This window comes from Psittacula echo (genome assembly GCF_963264785.1).
Source record: "Psittacula echo genome assembly, chromosome: 6".
In the NCBI taxonomy this organism is placed as follows: domain Eukaryota; kingdom Metazoa; phylum Chordata; class Aves; order Psittaciformes; family Psittacidae; genus Psittacula; species Psittacula echo.
The window spans coordinates 73,328,054-73,348,084 of NC_137743.1; the positions used below are offsets into that span (position 1 = coordinate 73,328,054).

Below are 20,031 nucleotides of genomic sequence, written 5' to 3' on the forward strand. Positions count from 1 at the left end.
AGGATTGAGGTGAATTGGCAAAATCGTGCAAATGGGCTCATACCACACCTTCCCAGCCCTTGGCCTGGTTCAAATCCCTAACTGCTCCTTCAGGAACGTTTTCTCCATCATCAGGGCAGAGAAATCACCAACTCCCTGGACTTTTCACAAAGGGGAAAAAAAGCCTATGCTTGTTAAAAAACATATCTGAAAGAAGAGTTGAGATACTGAGCATTTTAATTAATATTGCTTTAATAATGAGATTTTTGACCTTCAGAAGTCCCTTCCCCCAGGAAAAAAAGGGGAAAAAAAGAAAAAAGAAAGGAAAGAAAAAAAGGAAAAAGAAACCACTCCTCAGAAACTACCACAGAGAGACGCTGCAGACATCAGTCTAATGTCAGTCAAAGGTCAGGATGATACAGGCAGCATCAATCTTTTCATTTAAATATCTTCCTGAAAGAAACCTCTTAAAAAGCAAAGCAAGAAAATCAGGAACTACCCAGTCAGAGTGAGGAAGAAACTGCCTAAACATGTATAATTTACAGGATTTTCCTAACAATGACACCAAGCATCTTCAACTTTGACAAATAATTCCAGTTTAAGACCTCGCTGAAATGTAATGTGGAAACAGCCATCAGCTTGATGGGTCATCTTAGCAAGATGCAGCAATTTTCTTACAAAGATTCATTTATGAATTATGCACATTAGATTACAAAAATAATACTGAAAAAAAAAAGGCAAGCTCTAAAAATTAGATCCCGATTAGTAAAAAGACACCAAAGTCCTAAGAGTCTTCCAAAACTGCTGGGAAATTCACACTGCAAAGAGGAATCGGTATTAGTGCCTAACAAAGCTGGGTAACACTCGGAAAGCTCCAACATGCTAATCTTGTCACCATGACAGAAAACCAAAGGATGCCAGACCAATACACATCTCTCCTGCAGTATCACGGCCAAACATCCTACACAGCTGACACTGAGCTTCCGAGTAAAATTAAAAATAGGCTAGAGTGTCCAAAAATATGAATAAGGACACTCTTACCATACATGCTTCCAACTTCTTTTTCAGAAAAAGAATACTCTTCAAGACCTTTCAGCATTTCTCGACGGAGTCTTGTATTACTGTTCTATAATTGCGATAGGAATACCCACATTTCTGCTTCAGATCCCTCTTCCAAGAAAAGGAAACGGTATAAAACTGCAGCACATGTTTAAGGCCCCTAAAAGCACCGATGCTGATAAAATTAAAAATGGCTGTGCCCGAAGATCCCACAGCGAAACGGGCACAGTTCTGCTCACGATTAAAATATATATTAAAAATTCCTGCATTACCTTACAAAGGGCGAGGTATGCAAAACAAAAAGATTATATATTTTTCCAAAATTGAAATAAGTTCTTAGACAAGAGATGCAGATTTAGGCAAAGCATATGTCTTGAATGCGGGTCATTTACACAATAAAGCAGGTTTCATTCCCCGAGACGCTGAACATATACTGGGATTTCAAAAACTTTATCGTGCTGGAATAGATGCACACCACTTTTTAAGGAGACCCACATATGCCCGAATACCAGCCGACCCCACCCCCATCTCCCTCTGCCAAAATGGCCAGCTCGTTACACCCACTGGCTACTTACCAGCCGCAGTGCTGAGCAGCAGGGTGGCACTGGAGAGCAGGAGCACCAGCACAAGGTGCTGCAGTGAGGCAGTCATACCTGGGGAAGCCGAGGTTCGAGGCAGGACGAGGGAAAAAATTAAAAGAAATAAAAGGGGGGTGGGAACCCGACGAGAGGAATTTCCTCCTTCTTTCGCACAGCCTTCCTCAACTCTCTCCGTTTACAATCCCGTCTGGAAGGGCAAATGGCAGATGAGAAGAGCCGTCTTCGCTCTTACTCCATTACACCCGCCTGCCTTCATGCCTGGGGAGTCGGCACGGCTTCGCGGACCCAGGGGAAGCGCCTGCTTCTGCCTCCCAGCCCCGAGGCATGTCCCCCCGCCGGGGAACGGCGGCACGCTCCCGACCGAGCTGGGAACCAGGCTTATTTCCCACGCAGCTTCACGATATCGAAGAAACAGCCCGGTTGAGGAGGAAACATATCCAGACGCGAGCCCGCGTCTACAGCAATGTCAGTCAGAGCAGCCGGGACACGGTCACCACAGGCTCTACGGGCTCACGGCAAAGCCGCGTCCCATCCCGTTAAAGGTCTCTGTCTTCTCGCCGCCCCTGCTCGCTGCCTCACGCTCCCGGGAAGGCGGCGGCGATCCCCTCAGTCCCTCCGAGGCGAGGCGCGACCGGCTCCGCTCTCACGGCGAGTGCTGCGGCTGCATCCCGGCCCATCTGCCTCCCGCTCCGGGCGGGCTCCACCGCGCGCCCCCCGCCACAGAAGCGACGCCACCGCCGGCCACCCCGACAAAGGTGGGGCCCGGAACGCGGGGCGGCGGGAGCGAGGCCCCTCCTCGGCGGCTCCAGCTGCGAGGGCACCCGGCTGCCCTCCGCGGGCGAGAGCGCGGCCGAGGCCCTTCCCCGCGCCGGGGGACGGCGCTCCCGCTCCTCCGCCTCCCTCCCCGAGTTTCCACAGCGCCAGGCAGCCCCCCGGCCTAGCCCGGCCTCCTCTAACCCCTCAAGTCTCCGCTCGCCCGAGGAAAGGTTCAGCCCCTCCGCGCTGCCAGCTCCACGCCGCTCCGCCTCCTTCCCCTGCCCGCCGCCGGCTGCGGGAGGGTGCCGAAGGCCGGAGGTCCGCTGCCACCGCCCCGCCGCGGCTCGCGCCCCCTCCCGCCAGCCCGCCCCAACAGCACCAGCGGCCCCGCCGGCTCCAGACACAAAGGGGAGTCGCTCCAACCGCCAGCCCGGCCCGCCGCGCCCCCCGCCGGACAGGCCCCGCCCCGCAGCTGCCGTCACATGGAGGGGCCGGGCAGTGCCCGCCCCCTGCTGCCGCGCCCCTGACCATAGAGGTGGGCCTCCAGGTAGGTAGAGAGGGGCCCTTGTGGACAGAAGGGCTGGCAGGGGGAAGGCAGTGGGGCGACCCGACGCGACCCGCCATGTTGTGGGAGGGGGTCACGGGCCGCGGCGTGGTGGTCCGGGCCGGTGTCGGTGAGGCAGAGGGCACTGGCACGAGTAGGAGAGCCGAAGGAGAGGGGTAGCCTTATGAGATAGGCCCGGCCTCCCCCCGCCTGGCACGAGTGAAAGCTCCCGGCAGCCCTTCCCGGGAAGGCCGCGGGCGGGCAGCCCGCGGGAAAAACGCCTGAGCCTGTCACCAGGGAAGGTGTGAGCTCCGGGATCAGCAACCCGCCTTTAACAAAAAAAAAAAAAAGGCAGAAAACCCCAACAAAATAGTTCCTTGCAGGCCCTGAGACTGCATTTCCCTTGAACACCATGGTCTTCGTTTCGAAAACCCCAAAGCTGCTGACTTGTCCGCTCCTCCAAGTCATCACAGGATGATTTGGGCTGGAAAGGACCTTTGAAGATCTCTTAATTCCAACCCCGTACCCCAGGCAGGAACACCCTCCACTAGACCAGGTTGTTCCAAGCCCCATCCGGACTGGCCTTGCTGGCATCATCCCTTCTGAGTTCCATTGCAAGCACTGGCAATAATCCCTGCTCCTCACTGCACCCAGGTAAGTCTGCCCAGCTCTACCTGACTCTCCCAAGCAAATCTGCTTCTTAAAGAGATTTTATGGTTTCAAAACAAAGATAAAGTTACCCTGCTGAGCAGTTCCTATGCTTTAAGCTTTGCTATATTGCACAGGACCAAAGAGAGAATTGGGGCTAGCAGATGATTGGAGAGCTGTGACTGGTATGCAGTGTCTGGTGTTCTGGCCTAGCAAGGCTCTTTCAAACAAGTTTTACTGGGTGTAGGGTAGAAAAAGCTTCTTAATAACATCCTGCACACAAGAAGGTACTTTCCTGTTCAGCCTTCTCCGAAGGGTCGGTTATGGGAAATGCTTCCCTGTGCCTGAATTCCCACACCATTTTCAAGAGTGGGGTACAAGGAATACAAATCCAAAAATCCAGTTCCACTCCTCAGAATATTAAAAGCTGCTACATAAAATGGTGTAGTTGCAAATCTGAGTTGAATTATAATAAAAGGTTTCTGCATAGCTCCATTCCTCTTTACAAGCCATAACAGGTGAAATAGATGTAATGTGATTTTTGCATCAATAGAATTATTAAATTCTAATAGGTATTTATCATTGTGATGCTTTGCCTGGAGACACAGTTTGACATTCCTGGGGTCAAGCTGAGTTTATGTGGCCAATTGTTATAAAAATGCTTTAGAAGTTTGTTACAGTATCTTTACATCCAGTCAGTGCAGCTCTAATGTTATTGGTGAGAGACAATAAAATATAGAATCTGAGATTGTAATTTGTATTGCCCCTTTCCAGCACTGCAACCACATGTTAACCACAGTATCCTTCCTGTTGTTTGTGGAATGCAAATGGTCAAGAAATAACCTTTAAAAGAGAAAAAAAAAAGCACAATGAACAACCAATAGTTTACCTCCAAGAGAGGAAAGAAACCCCAAAAATGAGTATTTTTTTGTGGGCCCAAAATCCAGTGTTCTTTTCTGATTCCGCAAAGACACCAAACTATGCAACTTCTGCCCAGCTGTACCTACCAAGAAAGGAAGCGAGATCTACTTTGCTCACAGAAAACAAGAACCTAACTGTGTGGGTTGCACAGCACTTTCACTGTTTAGATGGTAAAAGAAAATTACTGTAATTGTTTATGACGTGTATCAAAACCTGCTAAGCCTGAAGTAAATGACAGAAGTCTCACTTGTTTTAATGGTTCTAGTTTTGGCTCGTTTGTTAATACTGGGAGTTCTCCACACAAAATTGTACAAAACAGAAATTCTGCCTTAAAATACATAGTTGGAGTTGTGGGGTTTTTTTTCTCTCTGTCTGCAAACTGGATTGTATTTTTGTTCTGTGTTTTCCTAGAAAGGAGGAACAGGACATGCCATTTTTATACCATTATTTCCCCTCAGTTTCACAAAAACACAGACCCTGATCAAGAAAACACCCTTGTGAAGGCCATGGGGCTGTGGATTTGCTTTGCCTGAGCTTGGGCTGATCTCCCAGTCTTGCAGTGCGAGCAGTTTGCAAGACTTTCTCCCCCTTCCCTAACCTATTTTGAGCTTTGTAACTCAAAGCCTTCAAGGGCCAGTGTGTGACTGCAAAGGGCACCTGGACACACATAGAAGCCAGGTTGCAGAGCCAGAGCCGCTGCACCCCTGTTTCTCTGGAGCTGCAGGGCCGAGGAGGGGCTGACCCCCGCTTCACCACACAGATGTAGGAAGTAATTGCTGCTGTCTAAGCACGGAAGCAACTTCCTTTTCCCACGGTGGTGGGAGGAAACCAGACATCTAAACTGTCACATTCAGACTCAGTCATTGTTATGGGCTTGGACAAGAATGTATTTGTAATTCTGTCATTTTATCTATAAGCTAGGATTTCACTAGCCTAATATTTAGCAATGTCAAGTAAGACTATTTCAAGTAAGAAAAATAGGATCATGAAAACTTGCAGAGCTGCACTAGAGTAAATGTGGCATGGGTTAAGGTAAGGGTAGGGGAGAGATGAGAAAACCTGTAAAATCAGGGATTGTAGGCCTCCAAGGATGCTGGAGAAGGACTCTTCGTCACAGATTGTAGCAACGGGACAAGAGGTAGTGGGTTTCAACTTAAACAGGGGAAGTTTAGATTAGATATAAGGAAGAAGTTCTTTACTGTGAGGGTAGTGAGGCACTGGAATGGGTTGCCCAAAGAAGTAGTAAATGCTCCATCCCTGGCGGTGTTCAAGGCCAGGCTGGACAGAGCCTTGGGTGACATGGCTTAATGCGAGGCATCCCTGCCCATAGCAGTTGGGTTGGAACTAGATGATCTTAAGGTACTTTCCAACCCAAACCATTCTATGATTCTATTACCTAATTTTAAAAGACAATATTCTGGCTGAAGCACTGCACTTCCACCAGGAAGAACTTCATCCAGTGAAACAACAAAATTAAACAATGGAGACAAAACTGTTGAAAAGAAGAATGAGGAGAGAAGACTTTTCAGAGTTGCTGCTCTTTTGCAACTGTGTTACCTGTTGTCGCAGCCAGGCAGCAGCAAGGCTGGGCCAGGAGGGCTGTCATGGGACAGAGGCAAGGAGGACAGTGGTGGAAGAGCCAGGGTATGGTAGTGCAAGCACTCAAGATATGAATCTGATGTGCACCAACTCCATGTCAGGGCACATGTATTGCTCTTGCGTGAGGGAGCTTGGAACAACACAGCCACATGCAGCACACAGCGTGCCTAAGCAAGACACTGAGATGAGAAATAAGGCTGATAGGCATTTGAGATGTTTCCTGCTGTCAGTCATACTGATGCAGACGCAAACTTGTTGATACCACTTGCAAATTCAACTCTGTACATAAATGAAATTAAAGATATTCTTGTTAGCATCTCCTCTAAACAATATGCATCTTTATTTTTAATTACCTGGAATATGGAAAACTCTTTTCATTCTTCCAAGAGAGTATTCCAGTGAGTGGAAAATAAAATCAACAAAGGATGAAAATGACAAAAATGAACTACCAAACAATAGCTTTAGCCCTATTTCGTTTTAGAAAATGCAATGTTCAGGCACTTTAAGAAGATTTCTCAGGATAGGTTCACTGTTATCCAAGAGTTTTTCAGCGCTGATGCAATATAGCTATTATCTTCGTTAGGGCTCAGGGGACTGCTCTTTTTGACAGGGCCTTTCATGAAGTTAACAAATCAGTTTAAAACAAGCCATAAATTATATTTGGCTGTCCATCAGCTTGGCCAGAGTGTTCTCCCAGCGCTCTCACAAGCACTGGGGAAAGAGGATAATAACATGGCCCGATGTTTAGCTTTTAGGGGATATTTTGTTCCCAGTTTAAAAACAAAGCATCTCCATAGCATTAACTCTGATGCATAAACATATGTTAGAACAGCAATCGAGATGTTTGCAGACTTTCCTACAAATAAATGCACCCATTCTGTACCTTAAGTAACAGCTTAATAAATAATGGATTTGGTACAGGTCTGTACTGCGAATGCTTGCCACTCATTGCTAAATTAGGGAACTGTCAGCAAGATCATCTCCCCAATCTCGCCTCCTGTAACAGTGCATGGAAAGGTAGTTTCTGATAGCCAGCATCCAAGCCTTATATAGCTCTCTAGATTATTATTAACAACCTGAACTGCAGCCAGAATGAACTGAAAAGACAATCCTGTCTACTTACAGTCTGCTGAGCTAGCAGCTAACGCTTCAGCCAGTGCAGCCAAACAAGTAATCACACGCAGATGTCGTTACCCTTGGAAGTATTCAGTTACTTATTTTATATAGATTTTCCCATCAGTGTCCAATCTGGGGTGTTGCACAGAGACATTAACACACCCCTGTAAGTCCCCTTGAAGTTAGAGGTCAGGATAGTGAGGGTGGCTGTGGAAAGACCATAGTTACAGGGAAGTGGGCACACGGTACACAGAAAGAGAGATGGTAAATCCTCCAGGGACTTTGGAAGCAATCTGCACCCAGAAGTACCTTTCTTCAGTATGGACGTGTTTCCTTGGGAATAGGGAAAGACACCCTGCCCTTCGGAGCCTTCCCGCAACCTACCACCATCACTTTCACCTTGTCTGAATTACTGTCAGTTTCTGGTCCTTTTCCAGGGCTTGGTTTCATCTTGGGAAAACAGATGCTGCAAAAGAAGGACAAAGAGACATCAAACTGTGACTGAAGCCGTGGAAGAGTCCTTTGTGGTGGAAAGTCAATTCCTTTCTGTTCTTTCTGACAGGCAGGAAAAGCACTATCTACGGCGTCAGGTCAGTCTGCCCTGCCAACATGCAAAACTGGCAAAACCTCCTGTGGCATCACGTACCAGAGCAAGCTCTCACGCTCCCATTTCTACCAACAGCCTTAAGGAAATGGTAAATTGAATTCCCTGCCTCAGAGGGAATTCTTTTCTCCTTTAGTCCAGTTAAATAATCTGTGCCAGACATTACTTTTGGCCTTTAGACTCATAAAAGTCCATCTGAGGGCTGTTATCACTTCATTTTTCTTTGTCTCTGAAGCACAGAAAAGAGCACAACTGTCAAGCCTTTGAAAAAAATCAGCATTTGTGAGTATGAGCTAGTAAGTGTTTTCAGACCTGGGATTTTCTAACTCTGCCATGTTGCTTTGTAGTCTCCTGCAAGGTGAACCATACTTTGCAATGAAGGAATGACAGTCTTTGACGTACTTATGCTATATCAAAAGAGAAGTTTTGTGGCAGCTGTTTACCTTTTCATGGGAGACTTTTAATTCATTTAATGCAAAAACTAAATGCACTGCTTTTGTGGCAGTCCCTGGATAGATTTGTTTTGATATTAAACTTCTTTTCTTTTGTGCCGGTCTCACATTTCCTGGTTTTGGTATAGTGAGTGGTTTCCTATGGGAAGCCCCTAATTGCATGGGTGCAATGTGAGGGTCAAGCCTGGAAATGGAAGCAGGTGAGCGTGGGACAGATAAGCATTCAGTACTCATAGAATCACAGAACATTTTGGGTTGGATGGGACCTTAAAGACCATCCACTTCCAACCCCACTGCCATTGACAGGGACACCTTCCACCAGACCAGGTTGCTATCCAAAGCCCTATCCAACCTGGCCTTCTCGGGGAGCAGGAAGAAGAAAGTGCATACTTTGGGATAAATACACAAAGGGAATATTTTGTGTCTAAAAGGGTTTGCAGTGAAATAGTTAACAGACATTTTTACATTTCATAATACATTATATTTCCCTGTGATAATGAACTACCAACAACGTTCATAGCAGTCACCGTCTTGTTTTAGAGATAACACTGCTTAGTCTGTGAAAACCTTATCTGCATTTTGGGGGTGGAGGTGAGAGAAACTTTCAAGCTAGCTCTGAGGAGCACCTCCCACTTTGAATTAAGTCTGAAATCATATGTTAAAGGCCACTTACAGCTTGCCTGAATCTTTTGGCTTGTTCATCACTACATAAAATGGGAAATTTGCTGCAGGGTGTTTATCAGCTCAAAACATCACTTATTCATTAAATCCAACAATGGACTTAGTCAGAAATAGAAATGTAATGAACTGTGTTGGAATTGTCTTCTGGTCCATGGCAGAGGGGTATGTCATCGCACAGACCTGCAGGGTTGCATTCCTGAGAGCTACCTGAGCCTTCTCACACTCGCGACAGGTGGCTGGGAACAGAGCTCCTAGAATCACCAACACTCTCCTCCTACTTGTACCTTCCTTTTTCCTTCTGTTTTTGGATGGTTTTTTTTTTACCCTGTTGTTGTTTGGGGTATTTTTTAATCACTCACTACACAAGCTCGTTGGCAGTGCAAGCCCGGTTGGTTTTCAAAGCCACCTTTTTCTCCCTGTTCTTTAATTTCTCACAGATGATTAGACCTAAAAATATTTCTCCAATTGGCTCAATACTTCTAGCAGGAAGCTAATAAAAATGAGAACAAAATGAAAGCCTCTGATAAAGCCTTGGTGGATCTGCACTCAGTTTGCCATGGTGGAGGTCTGGAGGAAGCAGCCTCTGTGTGTGCTCATTGCTAACCAGCCTTGAACTTCACACCAGTGTGACAAATGCCAGATGTTCATCCAAAGGAGAGAAGCAGTGTCTACAAAATGCAGGCATTACTTGTTATGTTAAAAGACAAATTCCAATGGCCAACCAGCCATGCATTTAACTGCTCCCCAAACATCCTGAGTGGTGGCAGCAGTGGCACCATTTGCCCCTGGGTGACACCAGGCCTTGGAGGTGTGAAGCCTCAGTGTTATTCCACTCCCCTGAGAACACATCATATACCTTGAATGGCTCTGACATCTTTGTTGCTGCCTGCCAAGCCCGCATGGCTGGTGGGGACAAGGGCACAGTCAGAGTTGCATTTGTCTCCTACCTTTTTTTGGCAGCTCCTTTGCAGCCGTGATTCTCCTCTGAGGCTGCTGGTTTGGGCAGTCATTCAGCATAACAGGGCACATATCCCCTTCTCTTCATGTCTTTCAGCAGTGGCAGTGCAACCCTCAGCCTTTGCTGTTACCTGGCTCCTTGGTTTCTCTCTGTTTCCTTTTCAAGGAGTCAACAGCAGCGCCAAGGGAAAAGTTTTGTTCAGGCTTCTTACCAAGTTCCCCTTTACAATGAGAAATGCATCAAATATGAACCGAACAGCAGAGCTTCTTCAGCTTTTGTCTTCTCTTGCAAAGGCAAGAAACAGTGGGAACAGAGTTAGACCTGAAGCATCTTTTAACTTTGGGCTTGCTGCCACTGCAAGCACGATGGCAGAGGTCTGACCCCTCTTGGAGCCGTCACTCCCAGAGGAGGGTGCTGCTCAGAGTGTGCCTGCTCAGCACTCTTCTCCTGCATGGATCCAGCTTCAGGAACATCACCTGGAGAAAGACAAAATGATTACCTTTTCCTAACCAAACAGGAGATTTCTATCCCTTTTGCTTCTGCCTCTAACATGACATCTGGTGCCTGACAATTTTGAAACTTATTTTTGTCTGTAAAAATGTTCCTTTAGACCAAGAAATGAGTCAGTATCTCTGCATGGCCTGCTTGCCTCTCATGGATCCATTTGGAAACATAAACCCAGCTAACTGCTTCCCCGTAACATCATCAGAAATCCTCTTGTTGAAGTGATTCAGCCCAGACCACCAACTCCAGCCACTGGCAGCAATACTGAGCTGCTCAGGCACGTAGTAAGCATTGAGGGCACAGTTGCTCCCTTCACCCCACACGAGCTATGGTCATTTGAAATTGCAGAGGTCTAAAAGGCTTTGATTCACAAATGAGAACCAGGCTGCAAGAAGCCATTACCAGAGCACAAAATGGGCTGTGCAAGCCTTGTGTATGTGGCTTGGGGGGCACAGACAGCCCTCGCACTCTGTGAAACAATCTCTGCTTGAAGTTTTACATTCAAAGGCACAGACATAAATGAGAACGGAGGGACAAACGGCAGAGACTGCTAAAGGGAAAATTGCCCTTTGTTTACATAGCAAAGCGTTTGTAGTTTTTCTACAGATGAAAGTTCATCCAAAGCAGGAGGGACAATCGCGCAGAAGGAAATGCCACGTGAGGTACTTTATGTTTCATAAGTCTGAAGGAATTTTTCCCTTTCACCCCCCCCCATTTGACACAAAATACTTGCCATGTTCTGCATGTTGCTTTTCCCCTCCCTTCCTTTCCCCTGCCCCTCACTGAGCTCCATAAAATCAGCCTCTGAGCAGGGCTTCTCCTCTCTAACATTGTTTTCACTTTCACTTTTGTATTCATTTACTTGAACCATCCCCTCAGCCTTGGAGAGGTTTCACTTAGCAAAAGTGTCCTGGGTTCAGCAAAGGAAAAACCATCCCCCCCGTAACGTTGCTGAAGCTCTCACATTCGCAGTGGAAGGGGTGTGAAGTGAGGGCAGGCAGAAGCACAGACACAGAAGTAAATGTGGTGCAGAAAGAGGGGAAAGTTGTAGGAAGGAAAGAGGGGAGCTAGGGAGGGAAAGGAGGAGATCAGAATTTACAGGAGAGGGTTAAGCAAGTCGGAATTTGCATTTACTGGCTTAATAAAAAGGGGGATGCTAAACTCAGACCTTTGATATCTGTGACCAAACCTCCCTGTGGGTTATCATTTTACCGGGAGACAGGTATTTGTACAGTAGTAGAGTTGCTGTGAGACACTGTCCCCACCAGTGCTCCCATCAGAGGTATAAGCAAATGGGAGTAGAGCAGAAATCCCACCATTTTGCCTTAACAAGAAGGTCCTGATCTGCCTGCCTGGGGATCTCCAGGGGATCTCCCATCTGTGCCTGCACAGGGATGTCAGGGTAGCAATAGTGAACAGTAGACCTTTCAAATGACCTGGGATATGAGGCTGTCATTGCAGCTATCTGCCTGGAAGGGCTGAAGATAGGGCATGCCACAGAGGTGTAGGATGGAGAAAGCAGCGGGGAGGACAGCATGCAGATGTGACCTGCTGGCAGCCCTGTCAGTCATCCCCCAACTCTCTCTGGCCACCAAGCAATCCCCACTCCAGTGTCCCATGAACCCCCTTGAAGCAGACCTCATCCTCCCCCCTCCTCTGATCCCAGCCCACCTCTCTCACAGCCTTCACCCTCCCCAGCAACTTCCACAGCCGCCTTGCAATGGTTTTGGGCTCACCTTCACCCCCGAGGCAGCAGCCTGTGCTAACAGTGACGAGCCCTCAGCTCTCCCTCAGCTTCCCCCCCAGGGTCATGTCCATGTGCACAGTCCTTGGGCAAGGTGTGGGCTAAGAGGGCACACGCTGCCTTTGGCTACCCCAGCACGCAGAAAACATGAGCATATCTGAGCCCTCCCAGCCATTTGGTAGCACCCCTGAATGGTGCAGCGCTGGGCCAGGGCTCCCTGCCCAGCCAGCAGGACAGGGCAGAGGGCTGCTGACCACGAAGCCCTGCTTCAAATGCCCCCAAAATCCAGACTGCCAAGCGCAGGCACCTGCAACTGCTGCAGAGCCAGAGCTGAACTTCACTTCCCTCCATCCCACAGCTGCCTTGCTCCTTTGACCCAGTCCCAACAGATACAGACACAGTGAGGGAACACGGGGGTGGCAGCAACATTGTGTGGGGCACAGAAGACTCCCATGGCTGGCCACATTGACATCATTGCACTCATGCGACTGGAAAAGGCTCAGAAGTTTCTCGGTGCCTGCCTGCAGGAGCAGGTCCCTAGGGGCAAGCTGGCAGATGTTCCTCAGCTCAGGAGGAAACAGCAAGTCCCCTGTTTCTCCTAGCTTAGCCAAAAGCTGTAAAGCAGATCGCTCCTGCCCTCTGCTAGTGTTCAGACCTCCCCTGCGTGTTTTGTTGATGAAATCTCTCACCCCCATTCAGGAGATAGTGGTGTTTCTTAATCACGCTCTGCCTTGCTACCAGAAGAGCTTTTGACCTTGTCCCGTCTTCTTTTTGGTGTTTGGCAAATACTTATCAGCACTCACAGTGACCTCCAGCCAGCTGGGCAGAAAACTCTGGAGCCAAACATACGCACAAATGATTCCAGGGGCAGCTGTTGCTACTGTATTATCTCCTCCTGTGGTTTCTACACATACACATAGTTAATAAGCCTTGCAGTTTGCAGGCCCTTTCCCTTTAGCTCACCAAGGAGCATCTGCCTTCAACTTGGGGCCATTAACCCCATCTCAGCAATAGAAGCTTTCAATCTGGTATTAGCCTGTGTTGCCAAATGGATCTTACCCTTGGATGAAACGGAGCCCAAGACAGCCAAATCACAGATCACAGACCTGCATCTTTAGCCGAGAAGGCCACCATTTAATCATACCACAAATTAAGTGGAACAGAGGCTGCTCTGTGCATACCCAAACATAGCAGCCCCTCTCCTCAGCTCCCGTGGCCTCCCACAGCTCGGCCATGAGGTGTTTCTTCACGCTGGTGCACAGAGGTCCAAGCCTGATCAGAGTTCATTCAACCCAGAGAGCAGCAATGACTCGCTCCCAAAAAATGAGACTATTATGGCTAAAGACTATTATGAAAGCCTGCGTGAAGCTGAGAGCAGATGTGTGCTCGGCTCGCTCCAGCCGTTGCTTAGAGCAAAGCCCTGCTTTGTTTTTAGGTTTTTTAAACAACAGAGGACCGACAGGAATTGGGCCTTGTCTGTAACAAGAAAGATTTCCTGATGTTTTCCTGCCCTGCCGTTACAGATGTGTGGCTGGGCTGGGAACACAACCCCACTGACAGTGGGCACAGCAGCCTTCAGAGGGTGGATGAAGGAGCCCTTATACGATAGGATGGAAGTGAATGGGGATGCCATCCCATTTAAGTTCAGCTACAAGAATCATCTTGCTGTCATTGGGACTTTGTTAATTCTATCAGTAGGACGCACTGTACCATCCCCTGGAAATCAGAGTGATCGCATGGCTATGAGCAGTCTTTGCCTTTACAGCAAACCTTTCATCAGGGGATCTCAAAGCAACTTGCCAGCAAGGAGGCACAACCTCACACTGTGCCTGTGAGATAAGCGAAGGGTGAAATAGATTAACTGCTTAAAAGCACACAGCAGCTCTGTGGGATGAGGGGAAAATAAGAAATATGTATATATATATATATATGTTTGAAACTGCACAGGGTTTTATGGAGAGGCAGCCTGGAAGGCTGCCAGGATGCTGAAATTGCCACCCCTGCACAACCACGAATACCATGGAAACCAGCAGGGCACCGGCAGGCAGGAAAGGATATCAGCTGAAAAATGGCTTTCCACGAAATGTAGCCAGGCTGGAACACTGCTCCCCTCCCGGCTGAGTGAGGACTACGTGCCCAGCCACCAGTGCTGCTGCCGGTGGGAGCAGGGCTCCAGGAGGGAGTCATTCCCACTAATTTCCCAGCCTGCGGTAATGTTGCTTTCCTGGTGGTGGCCAGTGGATGACAGCAGAATGTGGGATGGCTGAAGACTGCTGCATCATGTCAGTGTCAGCTGTGGTACAGAGGTAATGGAAATCCCGAGGGCCAGGTAAAGCTCCAACACTTCCTGGGAGGTGTAGGAAGATGAAAGTAAGTTGACACCTGAAGGAGGACAGGGAAGGAACATGCACACACGGGCTCCTGCATGCCCTGTCTGGTGCGGCACGATAAAGAGGCATGAAACGCTCCGCAGTAACAGCAGTTTCCCCCCTCAAATACCAAGAAAGCTCAAAAAAACCAAAAAAGGATTCCTTTAAGCTGAGCAAAAGTAAGGAAAGGAAAGAGGCCTGGAAAACAAACCCAAAAATAACAAATGAAACTGCATATAACAGCAATAATGAAAATAAACAAACCCAGACAAACAGTGGGGGAAGAGTGAACATACTGTTAATCTGTCAAGTACACCGTGCACACATTAAACCATAGAGTAAGCTCAGAGAAATATCCAGCTTCCCAGCTGAGCAAGGACATCTTCTAGTTGCCAACCAGCACACATTCCTTAAGAAGTCATACTCCTGGTAAGCCAAGTCAGAAGGAATCTAAGCGTAAAACAGCTGCACTCATTCAAAATGCTGCTAAGAACAGCAGCACCTTGTGAGTAAGCTGGATATGGGGCAACCAGCACCAGGCTTGGACAAAAATAGCCCCGTGGAGGGTAGAGGCAGGTAGAGACACAAAGCTCTCCCTGCAGCTCTCAGCACTAAAGGGGCGCAGAGGTGATCGGCTGGAACAGAGATCGGGGAGAGGAGAGTATTTTATGGGCAAGCAAAGAGGACTGGAAAACAAGACAAGCAGCAGAACGCTGTTTCTGCCATGCTAAACCACACAGGACTAACAGCCTCCAGTAACCACAGGAGAGAACTGGAGGGGGACGGGAGTGCTGCCATGGCTGGCCCCGATAAGGCTCTATCTAGGAACAGGCGCAGGACTGTGCTCGCAGCCCAAGGAACGGGTCCGGAGGAGTGCAAGAACAACAGGATAACATCAGGCACTTCTCACGCAGCTGAAGGACCGCCGCTGGTCATCGGGAGACAAGTGCAGATGGGAGACTTTAAAGTGGTGCCAGAAAAAACAAGCTACAGCCAGGGTCGAGGAACATGGGATCCAACTCCTAGTTGTCGGCAGTTGTGGTGTATACATTGCTGAAAACAGATGCAGTGCCAGGAAAATCCAACTCCCAGCACGAAAAAAATAACTTAAGAATGATAATGACAGAAGCCAAAGCAACTGCGACTGTGAATTAGTGATTGCATAAAAGCTTTTATCTGAAAGTTATGCTAGGCCAAATTGTGAAGTCATTTCTTCAGCCAGAACAGCCCCTCGAGACGCTGTGATTTGGCCACAAGTTGCTGCATCTTAAAAAAAGAAGGGAAAAAAGCAAACAAAACCAACCAAAGATTCTCTTTTTAAGGTAGCTGGCAACACACAGCAGGCAATAGCCTTGACTTCGCATCAAACACTTCTCCAGCAGGTAGCTGGATTTCTCTCTGCTTTATGCCACTGTCCATCTGTACAGTGTAACTGTGAGGCACAGGCCAGTCTTCAGGGTTTGCTGCCCTATGTGACTGCTATTCAGGGAAGCCGGAACACTGGCTGTTCAGTATGAAGGAAAGCAGATGTTATTCAAAGCTCCCTGAAACAAGTGAGATACGATCCATATCACAGTTCCTTACACTGAGACATACCAAAGCTACGCCTGAAAAACTGAACGTACACATTAGCTTAGGTACTGCCATAAGCAAATGTAGCAATCATCATTGCCCACCACGTGCTGCTCACTCCAGTGCTCCAAGAGCAGCATTGCTACCTAAACCTCTTCTCCTTTCCTTTTTCTTTTCACAGCTGCAATGTTCTTTGGTATGTCTGGGCTGAACAGCAACAAAAATGTCTTTTCAAAGTAACTGATCTGGCTTAAAACCAACCGGTGTTTCAGTGGCAGGCACACAAGAACAGTAGAAGGATCCTCTCTCCAGCACTGGAAGCTTCATCCCATTCCCTGAGCATTACTAAGCCTAGCAGCAGCTCTAGGCTTCACACTTAGAGGCCTCTGTGCAGTTTCAAATGGAGTGTCTGCAAAGCCCAGGCCCCAGCAAGCCCCAGAGAGATGCAGCCACACTGCGATGCTGCAGAAAAGAGGTATCGAAAATGACATGAGAAAATGGTGACTATTCTGAGCAGGAGACATACCCTTCCTATAAAAGATGCCCTGCTGTAACAGCCCTTCCAAAAGCAAGGGAATGTGCTCAAATACCTGTTGTAAAACCTGAAGCTATAACGCTGCCCAGCCAAAAATACTGGAAATAGCTCTTTCAAGTCATGCAAACACTTCGGAGTCTCTGAAAGGAGAAATAGCTGGAAATAGTTTTGAGATAAAAGAACCTTTTATGCCAGCTGGCAAAAGGCAAACAGATGGATCAGATAGATGGATAGACAGGGCTTAAAGCCACTTTTGTCTCAGCAGTGGGCTGGGCTTGTGTATGCAGCGTCTGAAGGCAGCATATCGCATCATCTGACCCTTAAATGTTAGCTTTATGAAATCATATCAGATGAAACCGCAGCCTTCAAAAGCATCTCTCAGCCTGGCAGGACTCTCACCCTCCTCCACTCTGCCCACCAGCACCTTCAACAGTGCTTGGCACTCACAGACCTTTGCCCCTCGTGTTTCTCCCCTTGTTCAGTTCCGCAGTCCAGCCCCTATCAAAGCTAAAGAAGGTTATGGCACAGGGAGTTCCACAAATATTTAGGCAAAACACCTTTTTTCCCCATAGTGCAATATCAGCACTATAAGAAATGGATGCTGTGAAGGCTGAAGGGAAATCCCCCCAGAACCATGCCTGATATGCTTTAACAGAGACTTACTGGAAGCAGGATGTGATGCCAACAAAACAAACCAGGTTAAAGTGTGCTGTATCTTTGGTAGCCTGCACAGTGTGAGAAAGGTGATTTCAGCTGTGATTTTGGTGCTTGAATCAAAAGAGGTCAAACCAAGCTGCCTCAGGACAGGAATTACGCCTTGATTGATGGTGACGGGTCTGAGCCACGGGTTTGCACGAACCCTCACAGTCTGCTTACAGCCAGGTACGTGCCTCACCACTTCCTTTCTGCACAAGATGACTGTGGTGCAGAGCTGGGATGTCCCCAGTGCTGGCAGCTCATTTCATGTGATGTTTGTCACTAATTATAGTGGCCACAGTCCCCACAGGCTCCCTTCAGCAGCTTGTTCCTTGGTTGCTGCCAGCGTGACATCCCAGGTCTGCTGGGTCACCAGCCAAAGCAAACCCAGGGTCTCTGCAGCATCCGAACCAGTGCAAAGAGATTATGGAAAAGTGGAAAGATTAAAATAAGTACACTGAACAGGAGCAGGAGTAGTTTAACTTTCTTTTAGAAATGTGCTTTTTTGCTGTATTAGGACTATGTGTCCCTGGAGAGTTCATGTCAACGGCACATGAATTCATCCTGAGGGACTTCAACACTCACCTCTGTAGATGTTTCTGCTTTTCACATCTTTCCTGTCTTGTCTCAGGAAGACTCTGAGTTATCAAAGGCATGGCAGGATTACACCATCAGAGTTGCAACATCCGAGCCCTGATGTGACTAATCCCCACGTAAATGGAAAAGGCCAAGATGCGCAGTCTGTGTGGCGGGTAGGTGCAGAGCCAGACAGTCTCCTCCAGCCCACGGGGGCGTGGGAAGCACATCCACTCCATGCAGGGACACCCAAGATAGACAAGGGTCTCCGGCACCCACTTCCTCGCATCCCTTCATAGGGAAAGTGGCACAAGTGGCCCTGCGGGCACACTGGTGCTCACCTCATGGTGGTCACTGTCTCACATCAGGGCATCACAAGCATGGCTTAAGGGAGTTATTCCCAGGGGGAATACTGGATTCTTCATGGGAAAAAAATCCTCCTTTGTATAAGGCATAATATCCCTTTTTACATGTGGTCTTTGAAAAACATACAAAACTGTGTTCTCTATGTAAACCACAAAGCCAAAAATAGCTTAGAGAGCACCCAGACTTCTTTGTCCATCTTAGAGACGTAGTTGTCAGAAGAAGACATCACCAAGCACACTTCTCTTTCCTGTAGGCATCATCTTACGATGATTCACGCAGCTCAGCTGAAAGTTGTTTCTAAAGCATGTCTATGTGATGCAGTGACGGAGCTGTGTCAGATCCAACACCTGAGTGCTAGTTTTCAGAGTAAGGACATTCACTTCTGCTTTGCAGAATCAGTCTAGCCAAAACCATACACGACCCTTCCCCAGCACAAAGCACAGGCGGCCAATGCAGGCTCCCACAGGGGTCAGTGTGGGCTCCTGCATGCTGTGCAGCTGCAGGATCCCCTGGGACTGCTGGTGGGTCGCTGCAGAGGGGAGGGGGCATTCAATCCTCTTAACACGCTGGGACCTCGACTTTAAATGCCATTCTCAGCAGGGAAACCACACTGGGTTTGGTGGCTCAGGGTGCTCTGCATTTAAAAGCAGACTGGCAGGAGCTCATCCACCCTCTGGAAAGAGGCACTACTCTTCACCTGACTTCATTAATTTAGGGGAAGGTGGTGACAGGGAATTGGCTCTTTCCAGGGAATTGGGCCAGCAGGGCAGCATTGCCTAAGCTTTCTGCCACTGAGCTAACAGCACAGAGACCGTGCATTGAAAAAAGAGAAAGAAACAAGACCTGTGTCATTCGCAGGCACGAAACACAACTATGGGTAGGCAAAACAGCTCATTGCAGCCATTTGTAAAGGCCAGGGTTTCACGAGAGGATTGTAATCAGCAGCTGGCAGCCAAAGGAAACCCAGATGTTTAAGTTGCACATTGAACAAATTTGATTGAGAAATGAAAGAAACACAATGAGCACAGATTCTGTTATGCTACATTCAGATGATTTTTTTTCTTTTGGGTTAAAAATGCATTGGTTTTTATAGTTCTGACCTCAGTAAATGGTAGTTGTTCCACTGCCAAGGATCAGTTGTGAGCTCCACTGATTTATTGCAAGCTTCATGCTAGCTGATACTTCTGACAGCCTGTAGGCTCACATGATTAAATTGGTGTTTTAGCTTTTATCAGCATTTTCTAAGCTTTATGCTAAAATAAAGGAAAATAAACCCTAAAAACGTGTATACCAGGAGCCAGGCAAACCCCAGCACCTGCTACCTGTAAAGCCACTGGAATTTTCTTGCTCATACAGCATGAGAGGTAACACTCACTTTTTCTTCCTTAATGCCTGGAGTTACTTTTAGATGGTACCCTAGATTGTACTTTCAGATTGCACAGGTACATTCGGACTGTGCTGTTATATTGTCACAGGCTTTGGTGCCTCTACTTGTGACTCACCACAACACCACGAGCGTTGGAAGATGCACCTCCGCTGGCATCCAGTGAAGCCTTGTGCAAACCCCTCGCCAGGGAAAGCTGTGTGGTTCGGAGGAGATGCACCTCCTCTTGCTGCCTGTTGTTGGATATCATCAGGAAGCTCCAAGAAGTTCCAGTTAGAAAGGGCTGGAGGCAGCAACAAAGTAAAAAAATCCAAACCTAGCGCATCAGAAGATATTTAGTATAAAGGAGTACTTATGGTTCAGCTCTGT

At 47.9% G+C, this 20,031-nt stretch overlaps 3 protein-coding genes across 5 annotated transcripts in view; 1 reads left to right on the top strand and 2 right to left on the bottom strand.

Moving 5' to 3' along the window:
- The window catches only part of BMPR2 (bone morphogenetic protein receptor type 2), a 110,781-nt gene extending 107,857 nt beyond the window's left edge, over positions 1-2,924 (bottom strand). For 2 of the 3 annotated variants that reach the window (XM_080621467.1, XM_080621466.1), the window contains exon 1: positions 1,614-2,924. In XM_080621467.1, the coding sequence (XP_080477593.1) occupies positions 1,614-1,689 (76 nt within the window). In that variant the 5' untranslated portion in view covers positions 1,690-2,924. The remainder of the gene's footprint in view (positions 1-1,613) is intronic. The other variant, XM_080621465.1, reaches the window with a different exon arrangement.
- Positions 1,837-8,513, top strand: LOC308223287 (uncharacterized protein; the record flags this gene model as incomplete). The annotated part of the gene is made up of 4 exons (XM_080622045.1): positions 1,837-1,985; positions 2,180-2,940; positions 7,784-7,916; positions 8,061-8,513. The coding sequence occupies 4 exons, from the start codon at positions 1,837-1,839 to the stop codon at positions 8,149-8,151; spliced, it is 1,134 nt and encodes a 377-aa protein (XP_080478171.1). The 3' UTR covers positions 8,152-8,513.
- Positions 6,539-20,031, bottom strand: part of NOP58 (NOP58 ribonucleoprotein) — a 47,283-nt gene continuing 33,790 nt past the window's right edge. Inside the window, exons 18-19 of the transcript XR_013957225.1 lie at positions 9,906-10,392; positions 6,539-7,687 (exon numbers count right to left, since the gene is read on the bottom strand). The gene's annotated coding sequence lies outside the window, so the exon portion shown is untranslated. The remainder of the gene's footprint in view (positions 7,688-9,905; positions 10,393-20,031) is intronic.